Here is an 18,624-nt window from a genome sequence, read left to right on the forward strand (position 1 = left end):
CGAAAAAGTGGACCTAATTTTTCCGGGGAAGGGGAGTTCTTTAATAAAAATCTGAATACCCCCAAAAGAACAAAAAAAAAAAAAGGATTTTTGTATTGCCACGGGATGTTTTGTCTACAAATAGCACGTCTATTGATAAGCGAATGTGGACCTTCGGCCTTTGTGGTAGTGGTGGGGGGGGGGGGGGGGGAGGGGGGTGCGTTCGGGCCTGAGGTTGTAATTTCTACGGATTATGTCGTTGATGTTAGGTAGTGTAGGTTTATAAGTAGTGACAAAGGGGATGCGACGGGACTTTTTGTGGTTGTTATTATTAGGGCGTAGGGCGTCAATGCGGGAAATGTTAGCAGCGCGTAGGATTTGTCTCTCGAGAAAAGCGGGTTTATAGCCACGCTTGAGGAGGTAGTTGGCGAGTTTATTGCAGCGGTAATTAAAGCTTCCTTCTGTAGAACAAATGCGGCGAATACGGAGGGCGAGGCTATAGAGGATAGCCTTTTTGGTGTGATGAGGGTGGCAAGATGAAAAAAGAAGGTGTTGGTGTTGGTCAGTAGGTTTGGAGTAGAGGTCAGTTTCAAGGTTCAACGCACACCAGCAGATAAAGGCTGTCCGGTGGTTTCTTCCTACGTTTTTCTCTATAAAAGGCACTTTCATTCGATATTCTTTTCGTGACAGTCTTTCCTCTCACTAGACGTCTGGCGTCCAGAGTAACGGACCTTTACAAAGGGCAATGGAACAATACTGCACTCGAGAAAAAAAAGTAAGCAAATAAATTTTTTGCATCGATAAAAAATATGTCATTGTCCACATTTTTCTCACTTCTTTTTCATCCCTTTTTTCACAATTTTCTCTTCTCTTCTTTTCGCTCTCCGTTTAGTCTGCCTAGCTTTAAACAATCACGACCACCTCTTTTCTATTTTAGTCCCCTACCTTTTGCGCTCGACCTTTTTTTTCCAGGTTTCCTGGTTATTTGGGTTGCGCGGGAAAGTAGAGCTGTAACAGGAATCGAAATATTGGGCGTGTTGGCAGATACAGAAGCATTAAAACAATACTGAAAGGCACAGTCACGCCTTTCTGCTAATTTCCCTGTAATTTTTGTCCTGGCTACGGCCCTGGTCTGCCTTTACCTAATTATAGGATCGAACAAATAAGCTAAGATCGTGTGCAAAATAACTATTATGCATTTTTGTGCCAGCAAAGTTTACTAGACATTTATAGCAAAAATTCGCCAGAATCACTGCTTTGTTTTTCAGATCGTGCACTTTCTCTCGGTACCATGTCTGCCTGTTTTATCGGCCAAATTTTCGTTGCTAAACCTCAAATTTGTGAGGGCAAACCCTGTGTTGTACATTAAAGACATTGTTATTATTACCTTATTTGTAATCATCATAGATTGCTAGATAAAAACAAAATACTATACAGGTGCATTCCAATCTAAAGTAGAGAGAAAAACTCAATAGTGGCTCCAACTCTCACATTTCGGTGGATATCAGGCATTCCTTTGGTAGCCCTTCAATGGTTTAGTGTACTTTCAAGCTGAGACATGGTACAAAGGTTTTTCTGTGCAAAGGATTTTCTGCTGTTTCTGTGAAACAGTGATGTACTATAAAAAAACAAATATTAAAACAAATGTTTTCTTTTATATTGTATGCAACTCCCTTGTTTTGCTCTTCCTACGCCCATGGCAATGCAAGTGTGTAAGAATATGAACGCCTAAATATCAGCTTTTTTTGTTTCTTAAAGCCCTGTGCAAACTGCGCCAGCACCGGCCAGCATTGCTGGCGAATTCTTGCTCGACTGACCACAAGGAAAAGGAAATGTGAGAAAGTTCATTTCCCATTTTGACATTTTCTTTTTCCTACAGTCAGTCAAGAGAAAATTCGCCAGCAATGCTGGCAGGTGCTGGCGCAGTTTGCATTGGGCTTTAGCACGGAAGGTATGCACTGAGCACAGGAAAAGAAAGGCTAGAAGTAATATGCACTTGCGCGTCAGAGCAAAGCAGAACAACTAAAAGGGGTACTATATGATACCCAGGTCACAGCCAACAGTGCATGATGACGAAATTACCACACTACTATAGCAACGCGCTTGTTCCCAAGAGACGCAAGCGTGAAAAAGACCCCGATATTTTTCAGTCTACATCTCAGCGTGCTGTGCGTGGCGTGAATCGTGGCGTAATCGACTAAGACAGGCCTGGGATCCTGGTTATTGCCTCCCCACTTAATGCGCGGGTACCTCAGTCTTTTCTCAGTCTTTTGTACAGTTCGCTAGATAGCGGTGCTGGTGCCGAAAGTTTTAGCTGCCATATGGCGTTTCACAGTATGTCTGGAAGTATGGTCTATTTTTTTTCGTTTCATTTGATCTGAGGAGGTTCGATCCTCGAGCAATTGGCTCTACCTTTTTTTCTTTTTACTTATCATTACTTCATTCTTCTTATGGCTACATCATTTAGTCTTTCCATTTGTGTTCTCGGTTATATCCTAGTCGCTAGATAGGATTCACCAAATAATCGATTTATTCAGGTAACACTTGTAACAATATTAAAACCGCGCGTTCATGTTACAACAAAAAAACAAAAAACAATAGCAACACCAACACCACCCTTCCCCTCCCGCCCGTCGCCCCTGGATGACGAGCGAAATTCGCAGATTGGTGAGAAAAGAGTCGGTTCAATTGAAAGCTAAGGTTTTCGGTAGATTACGTGACAATATCCGATGATTTTTAACGGAAAACGCGAAAAATATTTCAAAATATTGAAAGCAGTGTGTCTATTGGAAGTTTCTTTAAGGATGTGATTGGTAATTTAGAGCGGATGGCCTGTTAAATATCCCGGATTTTAATAGATTCTTTTGTCTTTTAACGGTTGAGGTTTCCGGTCGGAAGTAAACTGGTGACAATGCGGCTTTAACGACAGGGAGCTCACCTCTACGGTGTGAATAAAGTTAGAGTTTTTAGTGCGTGTGTGCGTTTTTGTCTGCTTTTTCGGCGCTCGGTGCTTTCTGGCGCTATTTCATTGGTTAGCGGTCGGACGGCCGTCTCGACTGCGAAATGGCTTCCGTGTCACGACATACCTAGTAAAAAGAGACAAGGGATGAAACTCTTTTTACCCGACCTAGAAAACACGCCAGAAAAATATCTTTAGCTCGAATTCATCAGCCCAAAATTCGTACAGCTATAGAAGAAAGATGTCTTTTTAATCTAGTGATGTTAACGGAGTATTTCTGTGTTTAGGCGTGGATAAATGATCGTTGATTTCTTAGGTTTTTATCTCAGTTATCTGGCCTCGGAAGTGGTTGCCGGGTTACCAAGTTGTTATACTGATAGCAACACGTGGCGGGCATCAAAGTCGTTATCTGGGCATTCTATCCGGAGAAATGAAACAAAATAAGACTCAAAAATCATATTTCAAGTTTTTATTTTATTTTAAGATAGCATATTTTTTCCATCAACATAGATTCTCCCTCCCCCAATACATCCCTTGGACTGACCATGTCGTAACTGGTAGCAGACAAGTTTTACATAGGAGGTCATTGTGCTAGTTTGTTTACGGCAAGTAGTTAAGAGTTTAAAGTCTAAAAAGGAATCCTTTTCCCTCTGATAGTCGAAAGCGGGTCAGATATATGCGCACGCATATTCCATAAAAAAAAACGACCGAACGGAGGTGGTGATGTTTTCTTTTTATTTAATTTATACCGGGAACATTTACAAACCGTGCAGCGCGTCGTCTGAAATGGAATGTCAATAAAGGACTTAAAGAAACGGTCCATTACACTGTTTTTTATTATGCGTGCAAACATTGAAAACGCAGTAAAATTACTCAATCAAATATCCTGTTAAATGTATAAAAAGTAATAAACCTACTATTTTAACAGTTTATGGTCGTTAAGCTAAGCAGTTTTGCTAATTGCTGAGGATTTAGCGGGAAAGTCTTCCACATATGGGGTGGTGGCCTAGCGGTCCGCACAGCAGTGCATATAAATATGCGCATGCGCATTAGAAGGCGTCTTTCACGCGCGCGCGCCATTCGGCGTCTGTAGTAACGAACTTGCGACTAGTTCCCGTTCCGTTTATCATATCTCATGCGTTGAAGTTCGGTGAAATACTAATCCTGTCCTCATCTCAGCTGGGTTTCCGATGTCCGATTAATCTGGGCAAGCTCTGTAGAGGGATTTGAAGCGAAAATATCGCGTGGCACTCTGATCGAAGGGACGAAGTTTACGTGTGAACTTTGAAAATGGATCGATTCACAAGCGGTTTGCCAAACAAGGGATATAATCATGATCTAGGAGGACGAAAAAGGGTTCAACTACCAATGGAGCATAGTAAAGGTAATATCTAGGTCCATAAACCTTCATACTGTGTGGTTTACAACACATGAATGAGTCCCTAATTGCCCAAATCAACGCCGCAAGACAGACGGCTCAATAATAATAAACGTATATATTATTCTAAATGTTGTGACATTTTTCTTCTCAATACAGTGTTTACGTATTAATTTTCCCCATGTGTGTTCTTTGATCTTAGCGATTGTGGTATCTTCATTAAAGATTTAAGAAGTTTTTGCTCTAAACTTTCGAGTGCTCGAACCAGCTTATCTGATGGTGCGATGAAAAGTGGAAGATGATACCAGCAGAGTGATATTTGACAAGCTATCAATCACTTTTAATACCCGACAATTATTTTCCAATATTAACAACCATGCATTGGTTCCCTATAGAGCTCTTTTTCAATTAATTTTAATCATTAACCCCCATTTAGGCCCAAAATAATAAAAGTAAATAATCAAGCAAGAATACTATAAAAAGCCCTTTCAAATGATCTTGGTATAAGTTGATTGTTATTGATTGTTGGAACTATTGTCAAGATCATTGAGTTTGGGCATGTTCAAAATGAGCATAGTAGCTGATGACAGGCACTGCAACATTTAAATTTTTTACCACAATACTGCCCTTCAAAAAGCAAATACCGCGTCTCTTTTGAAATACTGCATCACCACATGTTTTTTGCTCTTTTACCACAATCTTGTACAAAAAAGGCCATTACCCCAAAACCCAGCGTCCCCCCAGATCTCAATGTTTGTATGCATAGTTGACAATGAAAAGAAATTCTGAAAGAAAGTGATTGCAAGGTAGCCATTATTGCTACTGCGCACATTTCTTGTGAATGCCAATCGAAGGTCCCACAAGAATCTTACATCCCAAAAAAATCATTTATCGTTTAAAAAATGTCCAAAACCAGAAGTTAAAAGCAAACATTTGCACATCACATATCTTTGTTATACTTTTTTGGGGCTTTAAGCAACCTTTATTGGCATGAATTTCAAGGCTACACTATCTTTCCTCCACAGGAATATGCAATTCACTTACATTTCCCCTGTTCTCTTTTCCTCAGGCGTATCACCAGGAATACCATACAGCCACACAAACCCATACCATAGCACCCCAAAGTTTAAGGTATGTCTTGGTGTTTTTCTATTCTATTTCTTATTTGTCTATTCTTTTTATTATTCCCTTTGCCATTGTCATGATGGTAATTTATGGTATTGTGTTATGATAATGATATCATAACACAATACCATAAATTACCATCATCACTGCCATCATCATCATTTCTGTTATTATCATTGCTGTTATTTTTTAGGGTTCAGCGTTACCACCAGTATCATCATCTCAATCCTAACATCACCATAATCACCACTACCAATGACCACCATCATGATTATTACTACCATCATCCACTACCATATTGGAAATCACGATTATCACTGTGCCACCCACATTACAACCATTTCAGTTATACTACCCTCCCAACAATCAAAATCAGCACTAATTTACATGATTTTTATTTATCAGCCAACATCACTATCTACAACAGTAGCATCTTCCACATTTAAGCCACGAACAACCAGCAGCAGCTATTATCCCCCGACGTCCATGGCTACGCTAAGAGCTAGCCGTAGTAAATCACCTGTCAGAAGCACTAGCCCTATTTTGGGAAGATCAAGCAGTCCTAGCCGACGGGGAGGCAGTCCTTCAAGAATCCTTAACTCTTCGCCTTTATCTCCCTCAAAGCAGGTACAATAATATGCCTATTCCAGTTCAGTGCAATAGGGGAGCTCTATGACTAAAAGCCTGTTTGAGTCTTTCAAACAAGTAAGCCAACATGAGCCTAATGAACCAGTAATGGAGTGTTTATAAAATGCCCTGATGGGAGAGGTAAGATATTGAAGGGGATCTGAAAAATTACTTACAAACCAGTTATTCATGTGAGTCCAATGAAACAGTAAGCCACTTGAATCCAAAGATTTGTAAGGCATGTTAGTCTGGTAGACTAGTGAGTCAGACAAATCTTATCAACCAGGACCTCATGTAAGTCTAGTGAACCAGAAAGTCACATTTAAAGTTAAACATTGCAGCTTGCACAGTTTATCTAAAAAAAGAAAAAAAAACTTCTTCACTTTCCTCTTTTTCTAGAAAAAAGTAGTTGTTGGTTATCCATACAACCAAAAGTTTTTATTTTTTTATTTTAGGTTGTTGATGGGGACAATGACACTGTTCAAAGACAAAGAAGAGAACTGCAACTGTTAATTGGAGAACTTAAAGACAGAGACAGGTAAAGAAAAGATATCTATAAGCCTCTTTTATGGCGTTCTTGTTAGCTTGACATGGCACTGCCTACTGTGATCAAATGGCTATTATTTCAAATTTAGCCCCCTAGCTAATATTTCAAGTTTGCATTTTAATAAAAAAAGAAGCGATGATATGTTTTACAAATCAAGGGAAATTTTCTCTGTTATTAAGAGGATAATTAAAAAAGGAAATTGTATTGAAGTATCACTGGATTCCATGCGGTTGATCAGGCTTGTTGTTCTGTCCTCATCTAGTTCTTGTGGTTCACAGGGAATTGAATGACATGGTTCAAGCACATCAGAAACAGATAGTGGCGTGGGAAGATGACAGGCAACGGGTAACTTCACTTACTTTTTAATCTTTTGTAATTCTTGTGTCATTTTTTATCTAATATTTCAAAATGCATGGTACATGTAATTTTTCTTATTTTGCAGGTTTTCTCACTGGAAAAAAGATGTTCGAGACTGGAAAGTAAGTTGAATAATCTTTTTTGATCTGTTTTGACTGGATATGCTTAATTAAGATACATACATACGATACATACAAGTCCCATGAGCATCCCTGGCACAAACAACCAGGGTTGCTGGCTCAGCAGGATTACAATTTTAGAACTTTTTAATTTGAGACTTGAACATGCAAATCAGAGATAAAAGCATTACATAACAAGGGTTTTTGAGTTGCTACAAACACATGCTGTTTACTGAAATAAAGCTTGTTGAAAGGTTGACACTGGGTTAACCATGCCTCCGACAGAGTATTGTCATTGATAATAACCCTTTTTCATAGGTGAACTGAAAGGAAAAGCAGAACAAGTCAAATCTCTTCATAGCAGGTTGGTTTTACTTTCGTTTTATTTTCTAGTATGTAGTGAAAGGTTTTCTATGAAAAAAGATTTCCTGTTTTGGCCAGCATATGATAAATTCTACATCTGTGTTCATTTCTCTCTTGCCACTTCTGCCTTCTAAAGAACAAAAAAATTATGTGTATTTTTGTCTGTCAGCTCTTTCTTAAAATATGTAATCCTCTCCCTCAAAAGATACATTTAGTGCCTTGTTTTTCATTCTTTTACTAGATTTTCCCTTTGCTAATTTGGAGTTTGATAGAAGGATTTTGATTGCTTTTAGGTTAAAAGCTGCTGAGTCTGAAGAGCAAAGTAAAATCAAGGAGCTGGAAGAAGCACAGGTACCATACTCATAAAAAAACACTAAACAATTAGCCCAGCTTATTTGCACAATTTTTTTTTCTACAAAGGAGCTTACATTTTTTGTTTGAATAACCCTCTCTCTGACAGCCGCCATTTTGTCATCCTAGCAAAGTATCAAGTGTGAAAAAGCATCTAATTCCTAGGCTAATTTGGGGCAAATGCAATATATTTTTTGACTTTGGTAAATAAAGTATTAAACTTTGTTTTTGGTTATTTTGAGATTTTTGCACAATACTCGCTTTCCAATGTAATAAGCATACATTAACAAAGGCGTGGCTGACAAGGGGTCTTAATGGTCACGGTAAGTGTCACGGTATACCATGAAATCTGTAAAACTCATGTCGCATATAATTCTAAGATAACATCCCTACTGTACACTGCACGTCTAGGTTCAGTTGCACCAATTCTCTGAGCAGGCAAACACATCACTGCACCAAGTCCAGGATCTGGAGGTACTAGCACTGCACATGTTGTAAAGTGGGTCAAGAGAGCAAGTGTGGGAGGCAGGGGGTGGAGAATGGAGAGGGGACAGGGTGAGGGGGGGTGGGGTATGGAGAGGGGACAGGGTGGGGGGTGGTGGGGTATGGAGAGGGGACAGGGTGGGGGTGGTGGGGTATGGAGAGGGGACAGGGTGGGGGGTGGTGGAGAATGGAGAGGGGACAGGGTGAGGGGGGGTGGGGTATGGAGAGGGGACAGGGTGAGGAAGGGTGGGGTATGGAGAGGGGACAGGGTGAGGAAGGGTGGGGTATGGAGAGGGGACAGGGTGGGGGGTGGTGGGGTATGGAGAGGGGACAGGGTGGGGGTGGTGGGGTATGGAGAGGGGACAGGGTGGGGGGTGGTGGAGAATGGAGAGGGGACAGGGTGAGGGGGGGTGGGGTATGGAGAGGGGACAGGGTGAGGAGGGGTGGGGTATGGAGAGGGGACAGGGTGGGGGGTGGTGGGGTATGGAGAGGGGACAGGGTGGGGGTGGTGGGGTATGGAGAGGGGACAGGGTGAGGGGTGGTGGGGTATGGAGAGGGGACAGGGTGGGGGGTGGTGGGGTATGGAGAGGGGACAGGGTGGGGGGTGGTGGGGTATGGAGAGGGGACAGGGTGGGGGGTTGTGGGGTATGGAGAGGGGACAGGGTGGGGGGTTGTGGGGTATGGAGAGGGGACAGGATAAGAACGATTTAGGCTACTAGACTAAACACTTGAAAAAAAAAAGTGAAATATTTTCAACCTTGGAAAAAAATATCCATTCACAAAAGAAATGGCTTGTACTGGAGTCAGCATGTGTTTTTTTGTCTGCTACTGTATTAAGAAAACTATTTGACTTGCACATTGCCTTGCTTGATATATCTCTTTTCAATGTTAGTTGCCTTTTTATGTTGCAGGAGAAAAATAACAGTTTAACAAATACCATGCGAGAACTTTCAAACACCATAGGTCAGCTACAGGCTAAAGAGCAAGAACTTTCAACTAGACTGAAATTAAAGGTTGGTTTTTATGACAATTATGTATACCTGCTAATGACATATAACTAAGACATATTGCAAATGTTTCTTTTTAGGACAATGACATTATGGAAGCTAATGTCAGATTAGGAGAGATGCAGCAGAAGATAAGGAGACTAGAAGCTCTATGTCAGGTAAAGTATGATTTTCCCCAAATCAAGAATATTCAGTACAAATGACAGTTAACCTAATATCCTCAGTGTCACTAGTGCCCATGGATGCTTTCACTGTAAAACAGCTGTGATGCATAAAACTATTCTGCAGATACTCAAAAGTAAATTATGATACTTTAAACTATGCAATTGTATTATATGTAACATCTGTAGGACTTCAAGAAAGAACACAGCTCATTGAAGAATGAGAGAGACCACTGGAAAGATCAAGCCCTTGCCAACAAAAATGAGATAGAAAAACTGAGAGGTAAACTAGAATGCTGTTTCGGGTTTATTATTGTCATTTCCTAGAGGGAGAGTTTAAGAGTGTTAAATATCTTTGAGAAGGTGTTAATTTGATTTAAAGTTAGATTATTCACATCTCTTTGAATGACAATCAATCCCTCCATTGTCCCTTGCCACAATTCCAGATGGTTCATCTTTGAAAATTTATGGGCTTGGTTATCTTACTCGTTAAAAGCGAGGTATTTATTGCAATGCTGTTTTATGTTCTAGGAGATATCAGCAAACAGTTCAGTGATGCAGATGAGATTCAATCAGAATTAGGAAAGGTATGTTTCCAAATTGTAAAGTTATTGTCAAAATTGTTCCCTTACGAATAACACACAAACCTTTCTTTGTTTTCTCCACAGACAAAGCAAGAAATGTTAGCTTTACAGAAAGAACTTTTCTTATCTGGTGTGTAAAATTTGTTTTATCTACAGATTTAATTTTGCTGGCCTAGATTTTTGTTCTAATTTTGTACCTTTTTGTATCTATTTAAGGCGAGAGAGAGAAAAGAAAGGACCAGTTACTGGACCTGCAGAAATCCAAGCAAGAAAGAACAGATTCTGAGCTTCAAAGTCTGAGACAGGTTAGATAATTGGGTTTACAGCTGGTCTATCCAATTATTCATCTTTTTTACTTTGTTTTAAAGCATTTTACCCATTCAAAGTAAGTTTTCTGTATAATGATGAAATGTTCCCACTTTAAAGAGTACCTATTAGTGACAACTCTAAATTTTTAATTGTCCTGATTGACCTTGATGAAACTTGATTTTGCAATACTCAATTGAACATCATCCTCAATTATGTGGTAAATTCTTTCGCAATCCTTTTTGAGAAAAAAGCAGCCACTAAGCAACATTTAATTGTTTTAGATTTGTGAGAGACAACAGCGAGATATCTCTTATATGCAAATGCAGCTTCAAAACAACCATGACATGTTTAAAGCTGACAGCGATGCTGATGCTGGTTACCAAGACAAACCCATGAATGGTTACTATGGTGACCAGACAAGTTATCCACCAAATTCCGACTTTGATAACCAGGTATGTGATGGTGTTATGATTTTCATAGGCTTGTGGTTTTGTTCTTTAACTTTGTCTAGATTTAATAAAGGAGATGGTGATGATGATGAGGTTGAAACTTTCTGACAGCTGTGTTAGTAAAAATTATGTTTCAATATATAAATTAATGGTTGCATTGATGCTAATGATAATATTGATATTTGTTGGTTGAGATAGACAATAGATATTGATAATGTATGAGCACTTGTTATTGTTGGTAGCATTGAAGATATGGTACATGGATTAGTTGGTTTGAATTATTACTCAGTCATCTACAAAAATTATTCTTTCAGGATGTTGTCTCTACCAAATCACTGGATTTTGATGGTAAGTGTTCAATTTTTTTTAAATTCCTCCTTTGTTTCAATTGATGTAATTACAATATTTCTTTTGCATTGATAAGGTACAATTTTTAGGTGCTTTATTGTGTAACTAGCTACATTTTGTTAGTTGCAAAGAACATAAGCTTGGGGTTGGCTTTGTATCAGACTATTGTCACATACACTTACAATATAGCTGGTGATCCCATGTGCTAATGCAACCCACCAGTTCATTAATAATTATTCTAATCTTTGTCTTTGTCTTGTAAACCAAGAGACCTCCATTTAAAAGTGTTTTTTTATTGTGGCATTTGGGACATGACGGAAAAACCTGGGAAACGCGCAATTCCAGATAGAGAGAGGGAAAAAGATTTCTTACAATGGCTATAGGTTCCTTGTATTACAGAGTGATTTTCAAAACACAGATAACGTGAGGCAGAAGTGCACATAACCAGTTTTTGGCTTTTTAAGATAATTTTTCCTTGATCATCATTGCCCTGTGTATCAGTTCAGGGACAAAAAGCTCAAATTTCAATGACACTTTACAAAAAGTAGCATCAATTTAAAAAAAAGGTCGCACTTGATATTTTGTTTGCTATAAGTTACTAAGTCTCAGAGAAATTATTCTCTTATTCGATGTGAAGTGGGCTTATTTGAAGCGTCACATCATGTTTTTCCGTCATGTCGGCATTTGGACAATTCTGGTTTAGCTGCTAACTTTAAGCCAAGATTAATACAAATTTAAAGTTCTCTTTTGTTTTCATTGTGTATCCCTTTAGGTAACCTTTCTTGCATGTACTCAGCAGATAATGATGACTATTCGCCATCTTCATACAAGCCTGATCGACTTTTAAACCTAAGTGTGCCTAATGATTATGATGACGACTTCAATACTTACCTCACAGGTGACGACTGCATGTGTCGGCACTGCACTGATTAACTAACTGATTTTAATGCACTACTAACATCACAAAATCATGATTTTTATAATGATATCTTTCTATTACATTTTTAAGCTAGAGCATAATATAGACTGCTAGCCACCCCTTCTTTGGCAAACATCGGTGAAACCCAATGTTTGTAAGCACCAGAGAAGTGCTGAAGGCCCAGCAGTGCCATGAAGGCACAAGCAAGGTCCAAAGCTGCCTAGAAGGGATGGCTAGCAGTCTACAGCATAATACAGCTTTTTAACAATCTCTGATTGATAACAGTACAGCTTTATTAAAGATTGTGTTACATCGTCTGTTGAGAATTCCAATTTTCAATACTGTTGCTATGAGTTCAGGATCAAACAAGGTCATGCTTTTGACTCTGTGTTCCAGGCCCAACTGGGGAAACACCTGCACCAAACTTTGCCGCCCTTGGCAGTGACTTTGGCGAGGACTTGGAAAGCATATCCCAAGATACAATTCCGAATGTACCCCAAGTGACAGACAGACAGTTCCCCATGAGTTCTATCAGCGAACCATTTCCAAGCTCTCGTGCCCAGACTTTCTATGATGGCCCAATTACAAAGTCAGACACCTACCCACCTATTGCCGGCCTGTCATTGTCGGGAGGCGTCCGTCCCGAAGCAGACACCAGTGGAAGTTACCTGCAGTATCCTAGCAGTGTAGGCATGACCAGGCCTGTTAATGGGTACAATCCATATACGACTGCAGTATCACAAGCACCTGTGAGTATTATAAATGGTTGCAAATCTTGTATCTTTGTGTATATTGCCTGCAGAGTCCAGTACCTGTTTTTTGGTGGATCATATTCTTGGTTTACAAAAACACAATTAATATATCTGTATTTTGATTAATTTGCCTGCACATCACATACAGCTAACTTCCTTTCAGTCTTTAAGTAGTGACAGAGTTTTAGGCACAGGGGGGGGGGGATCGTCCCACTAGATTAGAAAATCTGTTCAAATGAATGAAAATTGAGTACCACTGTGAGCTATGACTATTTACCAAAGAGAAAATGTTCTGCTAAATGGGTAAGGAAACTCGCCCACTCAAAATGCTGGCCATGGACCAGAGGTTTAAAACATACTGTGTGAGTTGTTATCCCTTTATTTATTTATTAATTTGCTAAACAAGCTAGGCAACAAACCCTAGAAAGTTACAGGAATGCAGTTTTTTATATAAAATATGTGAGGTTGAGGGAAAATTCAAAGCATATGTGAGCTCAATTAACAAAATTTAATGTTATCTTTTTTAATTATGGTTATTTAACCAATTTAACATTATTTGCATTTCACATGCATTCTACTGAATAATGTCTTGTTCTACAAATTTAAAAGCACTGAATGTGAAATTATTTATTTTTTTATAGAAAAACAGAAAGCCTAGGATACTAATTCTGCACTTCAAAGGCTATCAAAAATATCTTTAGCTTTTTCTCATCCCGGCTGTTTTCTCTTGTTAGGCAGATGATTCCTCCCCAACTAGTAAATTACATCGACTGCTTGCAGAATCCAGACAAATGGTTCAAAATCTCGAGCAGACCTCCAGCCTCCCCATAACCGCCAGCCCTGCCTCACAGGTGCTTAACAGTAAACTTATTGCTAACCAACTGGAGTTGGCTAATATAATATTACATGCTTAATGTCTTTTTGTGCCTTTCTTTTTGAAGATAAATTGATACTAACTTTTTCCCAATCTAGTAACTTTTAGTAACTTGGTATTACCTGGTTTGGGAAACTGTTGAGGGATGTCATTATGAAATTGTTGTTCTGTTGTTAGCAGCATATTTTTTGTCCCAGTTTTGACAATAACAATCCAGAACCCAAAACGCTAAGAAGAGTCCATATTCAGAATTTGCACCCAATGGCCAAATACTTGATAGTCAACAAATGCTGCTGTGTTCTAAGTGCAGTGTTCTAATGAGGAGTCCTCTTTCCCTAAGGAACCTGGATCAGGACATGACCAATATACTCCGCCGCAGAGGCACCACCAGAGCCCCCTCACCAGCCACGCCCTAACTAGCTCCGCCAACTAACTGGTGCACCTTCCACAGATATTCCATCGCTTACCAGCCATGATTGTAGCATGGGTTTTTTTAACCCTTCTATTCTTTCTTGCACCTACAACAATCCCTATGGAATCTCCCAAAGCAGGGAGATGCAGCTAAAACTTGGAGTCTCTATGCTCTGTTTTATATGCAATTAGATTTGATATTTGAAGCATTTCAGAATCTTTTACAAAGTCAAAAGAAGACAAAACACTTATATTATTTTTATACAAAGGTTTTATTGGTGATCAAAAGTTGGCCACTTGGGTGTCAAAATAAGGCAAATGATACCCTTATTTGGGATAATTGCCTTATTTGGGATTATGTCCTTATTTAGGATAATGACCTTATTTGGGATAATGACCTAATTTGGGATAATGACCTAATTTGGGATTATGTCCTTATTTGGGATAATTGCCTTATTTGGGATTATGTCCTTATTTGGTATGATGACCTAATTTGGGATATTCCTTGAAGGATGATTTTAAGTTTGTGTAACAATTAGAGATGTATAATAATATCTAGCTGATTGACAGTTTTACCATCGAACGCATGCAATCATAGATGTATTTAGTGTGGGGTTTTATCTAGTTCCTTACTATTTAATACGTGTTGAAGGGAACAGCAAAGTTTTAAGAATCGCTTCTGCATGATCTCACCTATTATACCTCGATAGCTTTAATTATAGTTAGATGAAAACCTTTTAATGATTGTAAAAACAAATAGATTAACAAGTAGATAGTAAATTGAAAGTCCTACACCCATCAATTTTTAGTATTTATTGAGTTGTACACTGATTAGTATAAAAAAATAACTGATGTAAAAAATGTGGTACAGTAATCAGGAAAACCCTGTTGCATTCAGGGATCAATAAACCTGATAAATTACTCGTGTTTGTTTAACTTCACTGGATTTTAGGGACTCTTTTTATATACAGTAGAACTTTACTAAACAGGACAAACAGGGTATATAATGCGTCGGTGACAGCCTCGCGGGTTCTCCACCTCAGGGTGATGCCTCTTACCCCAAACTTATACCCAGTCGTTATTTGCTGTTGCGGGGACATCCACACGAATTCTGACCGTCATGCATCGTGCGCTTATTCAACCAACCCAAAATGCCTCGCGCGGCGTCTGGGTACGAGACTGCTCTTACCCTTGACTTTCTCTTGTCAGCCCATTCTGGTGCCAGGAAACTTTAGTGAGTCCCGCCTCGGTGCATCTCTGTGATGACACCCTGCCTATGTTAGCAGCAGCTGATGGGTGTAGTTTTGTACAAGCGCTTTGTCGTTGGGAACTCTGTGGTTGAATCTGAAGCTAGGATTGTCCCTGCGTTACACTGCACAAACGCTTTGAGATTAGAGATGTCAACACATAGCCTGATGGTCAAGTTCAAAACTATTGAGTGCGGCACCAACTGGAAGGGAGGTGGAAAAGTTGGGGAAGGGTTCATTGCTTATTTTAAAGAAAAAAAAGTATACAAACTTGGTAAGTGTGGTGTATGTTTCAAGTGGGGTGCAATGAGATGGTCACGTGACGTCGTCGATGACGTCAATAAAACTACCCTGACGCCGGAACATCGTATGACAACTAAACTTGTTATGTGTCATGTAGATATGGGGGAAGGGGGCATAGCAAGTTAGTCGCGTGATCTGTGAAATCGTTGGCGTCGTCAAAAGCAGAAATATAATAGTATTTAATATAATTAATAATATTTATTATTAAGCGAAAATTAGCAAAGATTTGGTGGTTTGGAGCCCCGCTTTTAGGCAATGCCTAAATCTATATATTAATATTTATCAACTGTGGTGCCTGTTCATAAAACTAAAAGACAATGCAGTCCAACCCATGATTATAAACAGGGGGTTACCTTTCCCACCCCCTCCAGCTCTTATGCATGCGATGCTCGATGCTTAGATATGTACTACATGTCAGACTGCTTTAAAAGGACTTAAAGAATTACATCTATAAGTACACCTGCTCCTACAGTAAGCCCTCATTCACCTTCACATGCCCTCTTTAGCTGTGATATGCTATGCTCGATGCTTAGATATGTACTCCATATCAGATTACTTTAGAAGGTCTGAAAAAATTGTATATATAAGTACACCCGTACCTGTCCCTACACTTAGCCCTCATTCACCTTCATATGCCCTCTTTAGCTATGACTTGCTATAGAAGGACTGAAAGAATTGCATCTATAAGGACACTGTGTAGATATTTAACAAAAATATAATTCAGAAATGATTTTTTTTATTTAATGTAAGCGACCTATTTACAATATTTACATGGTTAACAATACTTGAAATATAACAACAATACACCAAAAACTGGAAATCGACTCTGCCAAATTTTCGTCTTTAATAAGACTTCTTCAGGGCAGACTGAAGAAGGTGAATCGTTACATGCTTATTTACATCAGAATAGTGGCGCGAGACGCAAAAACATTACAACTGACAAAAACGCGCATTTTCTAGAATAGCGCGCGCTATGGATAAAAAGAATTTACACATCTCTACGTGGGTTCCTACTACAAAAAAAGTCATCACTATTAAGACCCCGCGGGTAGATAAACTTAAGCCGATAAGCCCACTGGCCTTCCCTTTCCCTAAGCTGAGGCTCGGAGTTACACTTATCTATCGAATCATGACAGGTAATCCGGAATCTGGAATCCATGAAAAAATAATACTTGGAATCCGGAATCCATGCTACTGGAATCTGGAATCCATAAACTAGAATCCGGAATCCAAGACTTAAGCTGGAATCCGGATTACAAGAATCCTGAAAAAAAAAATGGAATCCAGAATCCACGGGAAAAAACCCCACATGGAATCCGGAATCAACACACTAGGATCCGGAATCCAGAACCTTATTAGAGAACCTGTCATGGGGCGATATCTATAAGTTGTACCATAACATTATTAAGACCTAAATGATTGTCGCAATGAAAATGTTGATAGATAAGGTCATCCTTAACTCTTTCACTAACCGGTAAACTAGGGTGCTTATTTAACCTACTTTTATGATTATTAAAACGCTTCCTAAAACTATTGATAGTAGACCATACGTATTGCTTGCTACACATAGAGCAAGTAATTAGATAAACAACAAAATCTGAGTTACAGTCCAAGTCAAAATTAATGACATATTTCTTATTAGTAATTGTACTACGAAACTCCCGCCCTGTCTTAAGAAAGTTACACACCCTACACCTTTTACCGCCACACTTACCACAACCTCTAACCTGAGTACTATCCTCTTTAAGAGTAAGGTAAGAATGATCGTGTACCTTTTGTAGTCACTTTTCATCCAGCTTTACCTAATTTACCTGGTATTCTTCGTAATTTACAGCCAGTTCTAGAATCTATGATTTCCTTTTCAACTTTAGCCATAAAAAGATTAGCATATGATGGTGCCATTCTAGTACCTATAGCCGTACCTAATACCTGTAAATAATGCTTCTTATTAAATACTAAGTTATTATTCTCCAGGACAATGCGAGCTAAGTCCAAAAGGTCCTCAGTAGGAATATAATTACCTGTTAACTTACCACGTTTGTCCAAAGCGGCTTTAAGAGCCTCCAACACCTCATCATGGGGTATGTGGGGGTAAAGCCCAACCACATCTGCTGTGACTAAGATAGCCCCCTGAGGTAAAGTTCCCATATCTCTCACTATATTAAGAAAATGTTTAGTATCCTTAATATGGGATGGTATAGATGGCACCAAATCCTTAATATGATAATCTACAAACTCAGATATCTTTTCAGTGCAAGTATTACACCCCGATATGACTGGCCTACCTGGGTTACCCTTCTTATGTATTTTAGGAAGGAGATAAAATCGACCTGCCCTAGGCTTACCATTGATGATAAGATAATCTAGAGTCTTATCATCTATAAATCCATCAGCAGACAACTTACGTACCCTTCTATTTACTAGCTCCGTAATATACTGCGTGAGATCCTTGGTTTCCTTATATACCTCCTTGTCACTGAGCTGTCTTAGTGCCTCTTGAATATACTTACCCTTATCCATGACCACTACCCCAGACCCCTTATCCGCCTCTTTTATAACTATATCCTTAGCATACCTTAAATCCTTAAGAGCTCGCCGTTCATCCTGTGTCAAATTACTATAAATCTTACCTTGTTTGGTTGAAGATAAGATCTCTTCCTCCAAGGCTTTAGCGTACGCCTCTATAGCAATTTCGCGACCTTTTTCCGGACACCAAGATGATTTTTTTCTAAAAGCTGGGGTTTCCGAAAAATCTGCATCTACGGCATCCGGATCATAAAAAAATTCCCTTAACCTAGTTGTTAATTTATCTAGCCGGGAACTTAGCCGTGGGGAGGTTGCTCTTCTTTCTAAGGGTCTTAAATTTTGTCCTACTCCTAATGAGTTGGATGTTTTTGCTTTACGTAAGGATATTAATGATTTCGTTAGGCGTATAAGGTTAAGGTAAAGGTAAATAAGCTTGTAACGATTCA

At 39.2% G+C, this 18,624-nt stretch overlaps 1 protein-coding gene across 7 annotated transcripts; it reads left to right on the forward strand.

Moving 5' to 3' along the window:
* The first annotated feature begins 3,991 nt into the window (after nt 1-3,991).
* LOC5509303 (coiled-coil domain-containing protein 62) lies at nt 3,992-15,023 on the forward strand. 7 transcript variants are annotated; one of them, XM_032378258.2, is made up of 21 exons: nt 3,992-4,322; nt 5,386-5,447; nt 5,847-6,068; nt 6,524-6,606; nt 6,894-6,960; nt 7,058-7,094; nt 7,410-7,455; nt 7,748-7,805; nt 8,217-8,279; nt 9,200-9,301; nt 9,376-9,453; nt 9,646-9,739; nt 9,988-10,043; nt 10,125-10,170; nt 10,257-10,345; nt 10,631-10,801; nt 11,113-11,146; nt 11,919-12,044; nt 12,462-12,814; nt 13,552-13,668; nt 14,032-15,023. In XM_032378258.2, exons 1-21 carry the CDS (start codon nt 4,229-4,231, stop codon nt 14,122-14,124), a joined length of 2,091 nt encoding a protein of 696 aa, XP_032234149.1. In that variant the 5' UTR covers nt 3,992-4,228; the 3' UTR covers nt 14,125-15,023. The 7 variants fall into 7 exon arrangements, with proteins under 7 accessions (XP_032234149.1, XP_032234150.1, XP_032234151.1 ...); XM_032378259.2 differs by having other exon boundaries at nt 11,943-12,044; XM_032378260.2 differs by having other exon boundaries at nt 11,946-12,044.
* Nucleotides 15,024-18,624: the final 3,601 nt, after the last annotated feature.

Source organism: Nematostella vectensis, chromosome 4 (assembly GCF_932526225.1).
Source record: "Nematostella vectensis chromosome 4, jaNemVect1.1, whole genome shotgun sequence".
NCBI lineage: Eukaryota > Metazoa > Cnidaria > Anthozoa > Actiniaria > Edwardsiidae > Nematostella > Nematostella vectensis.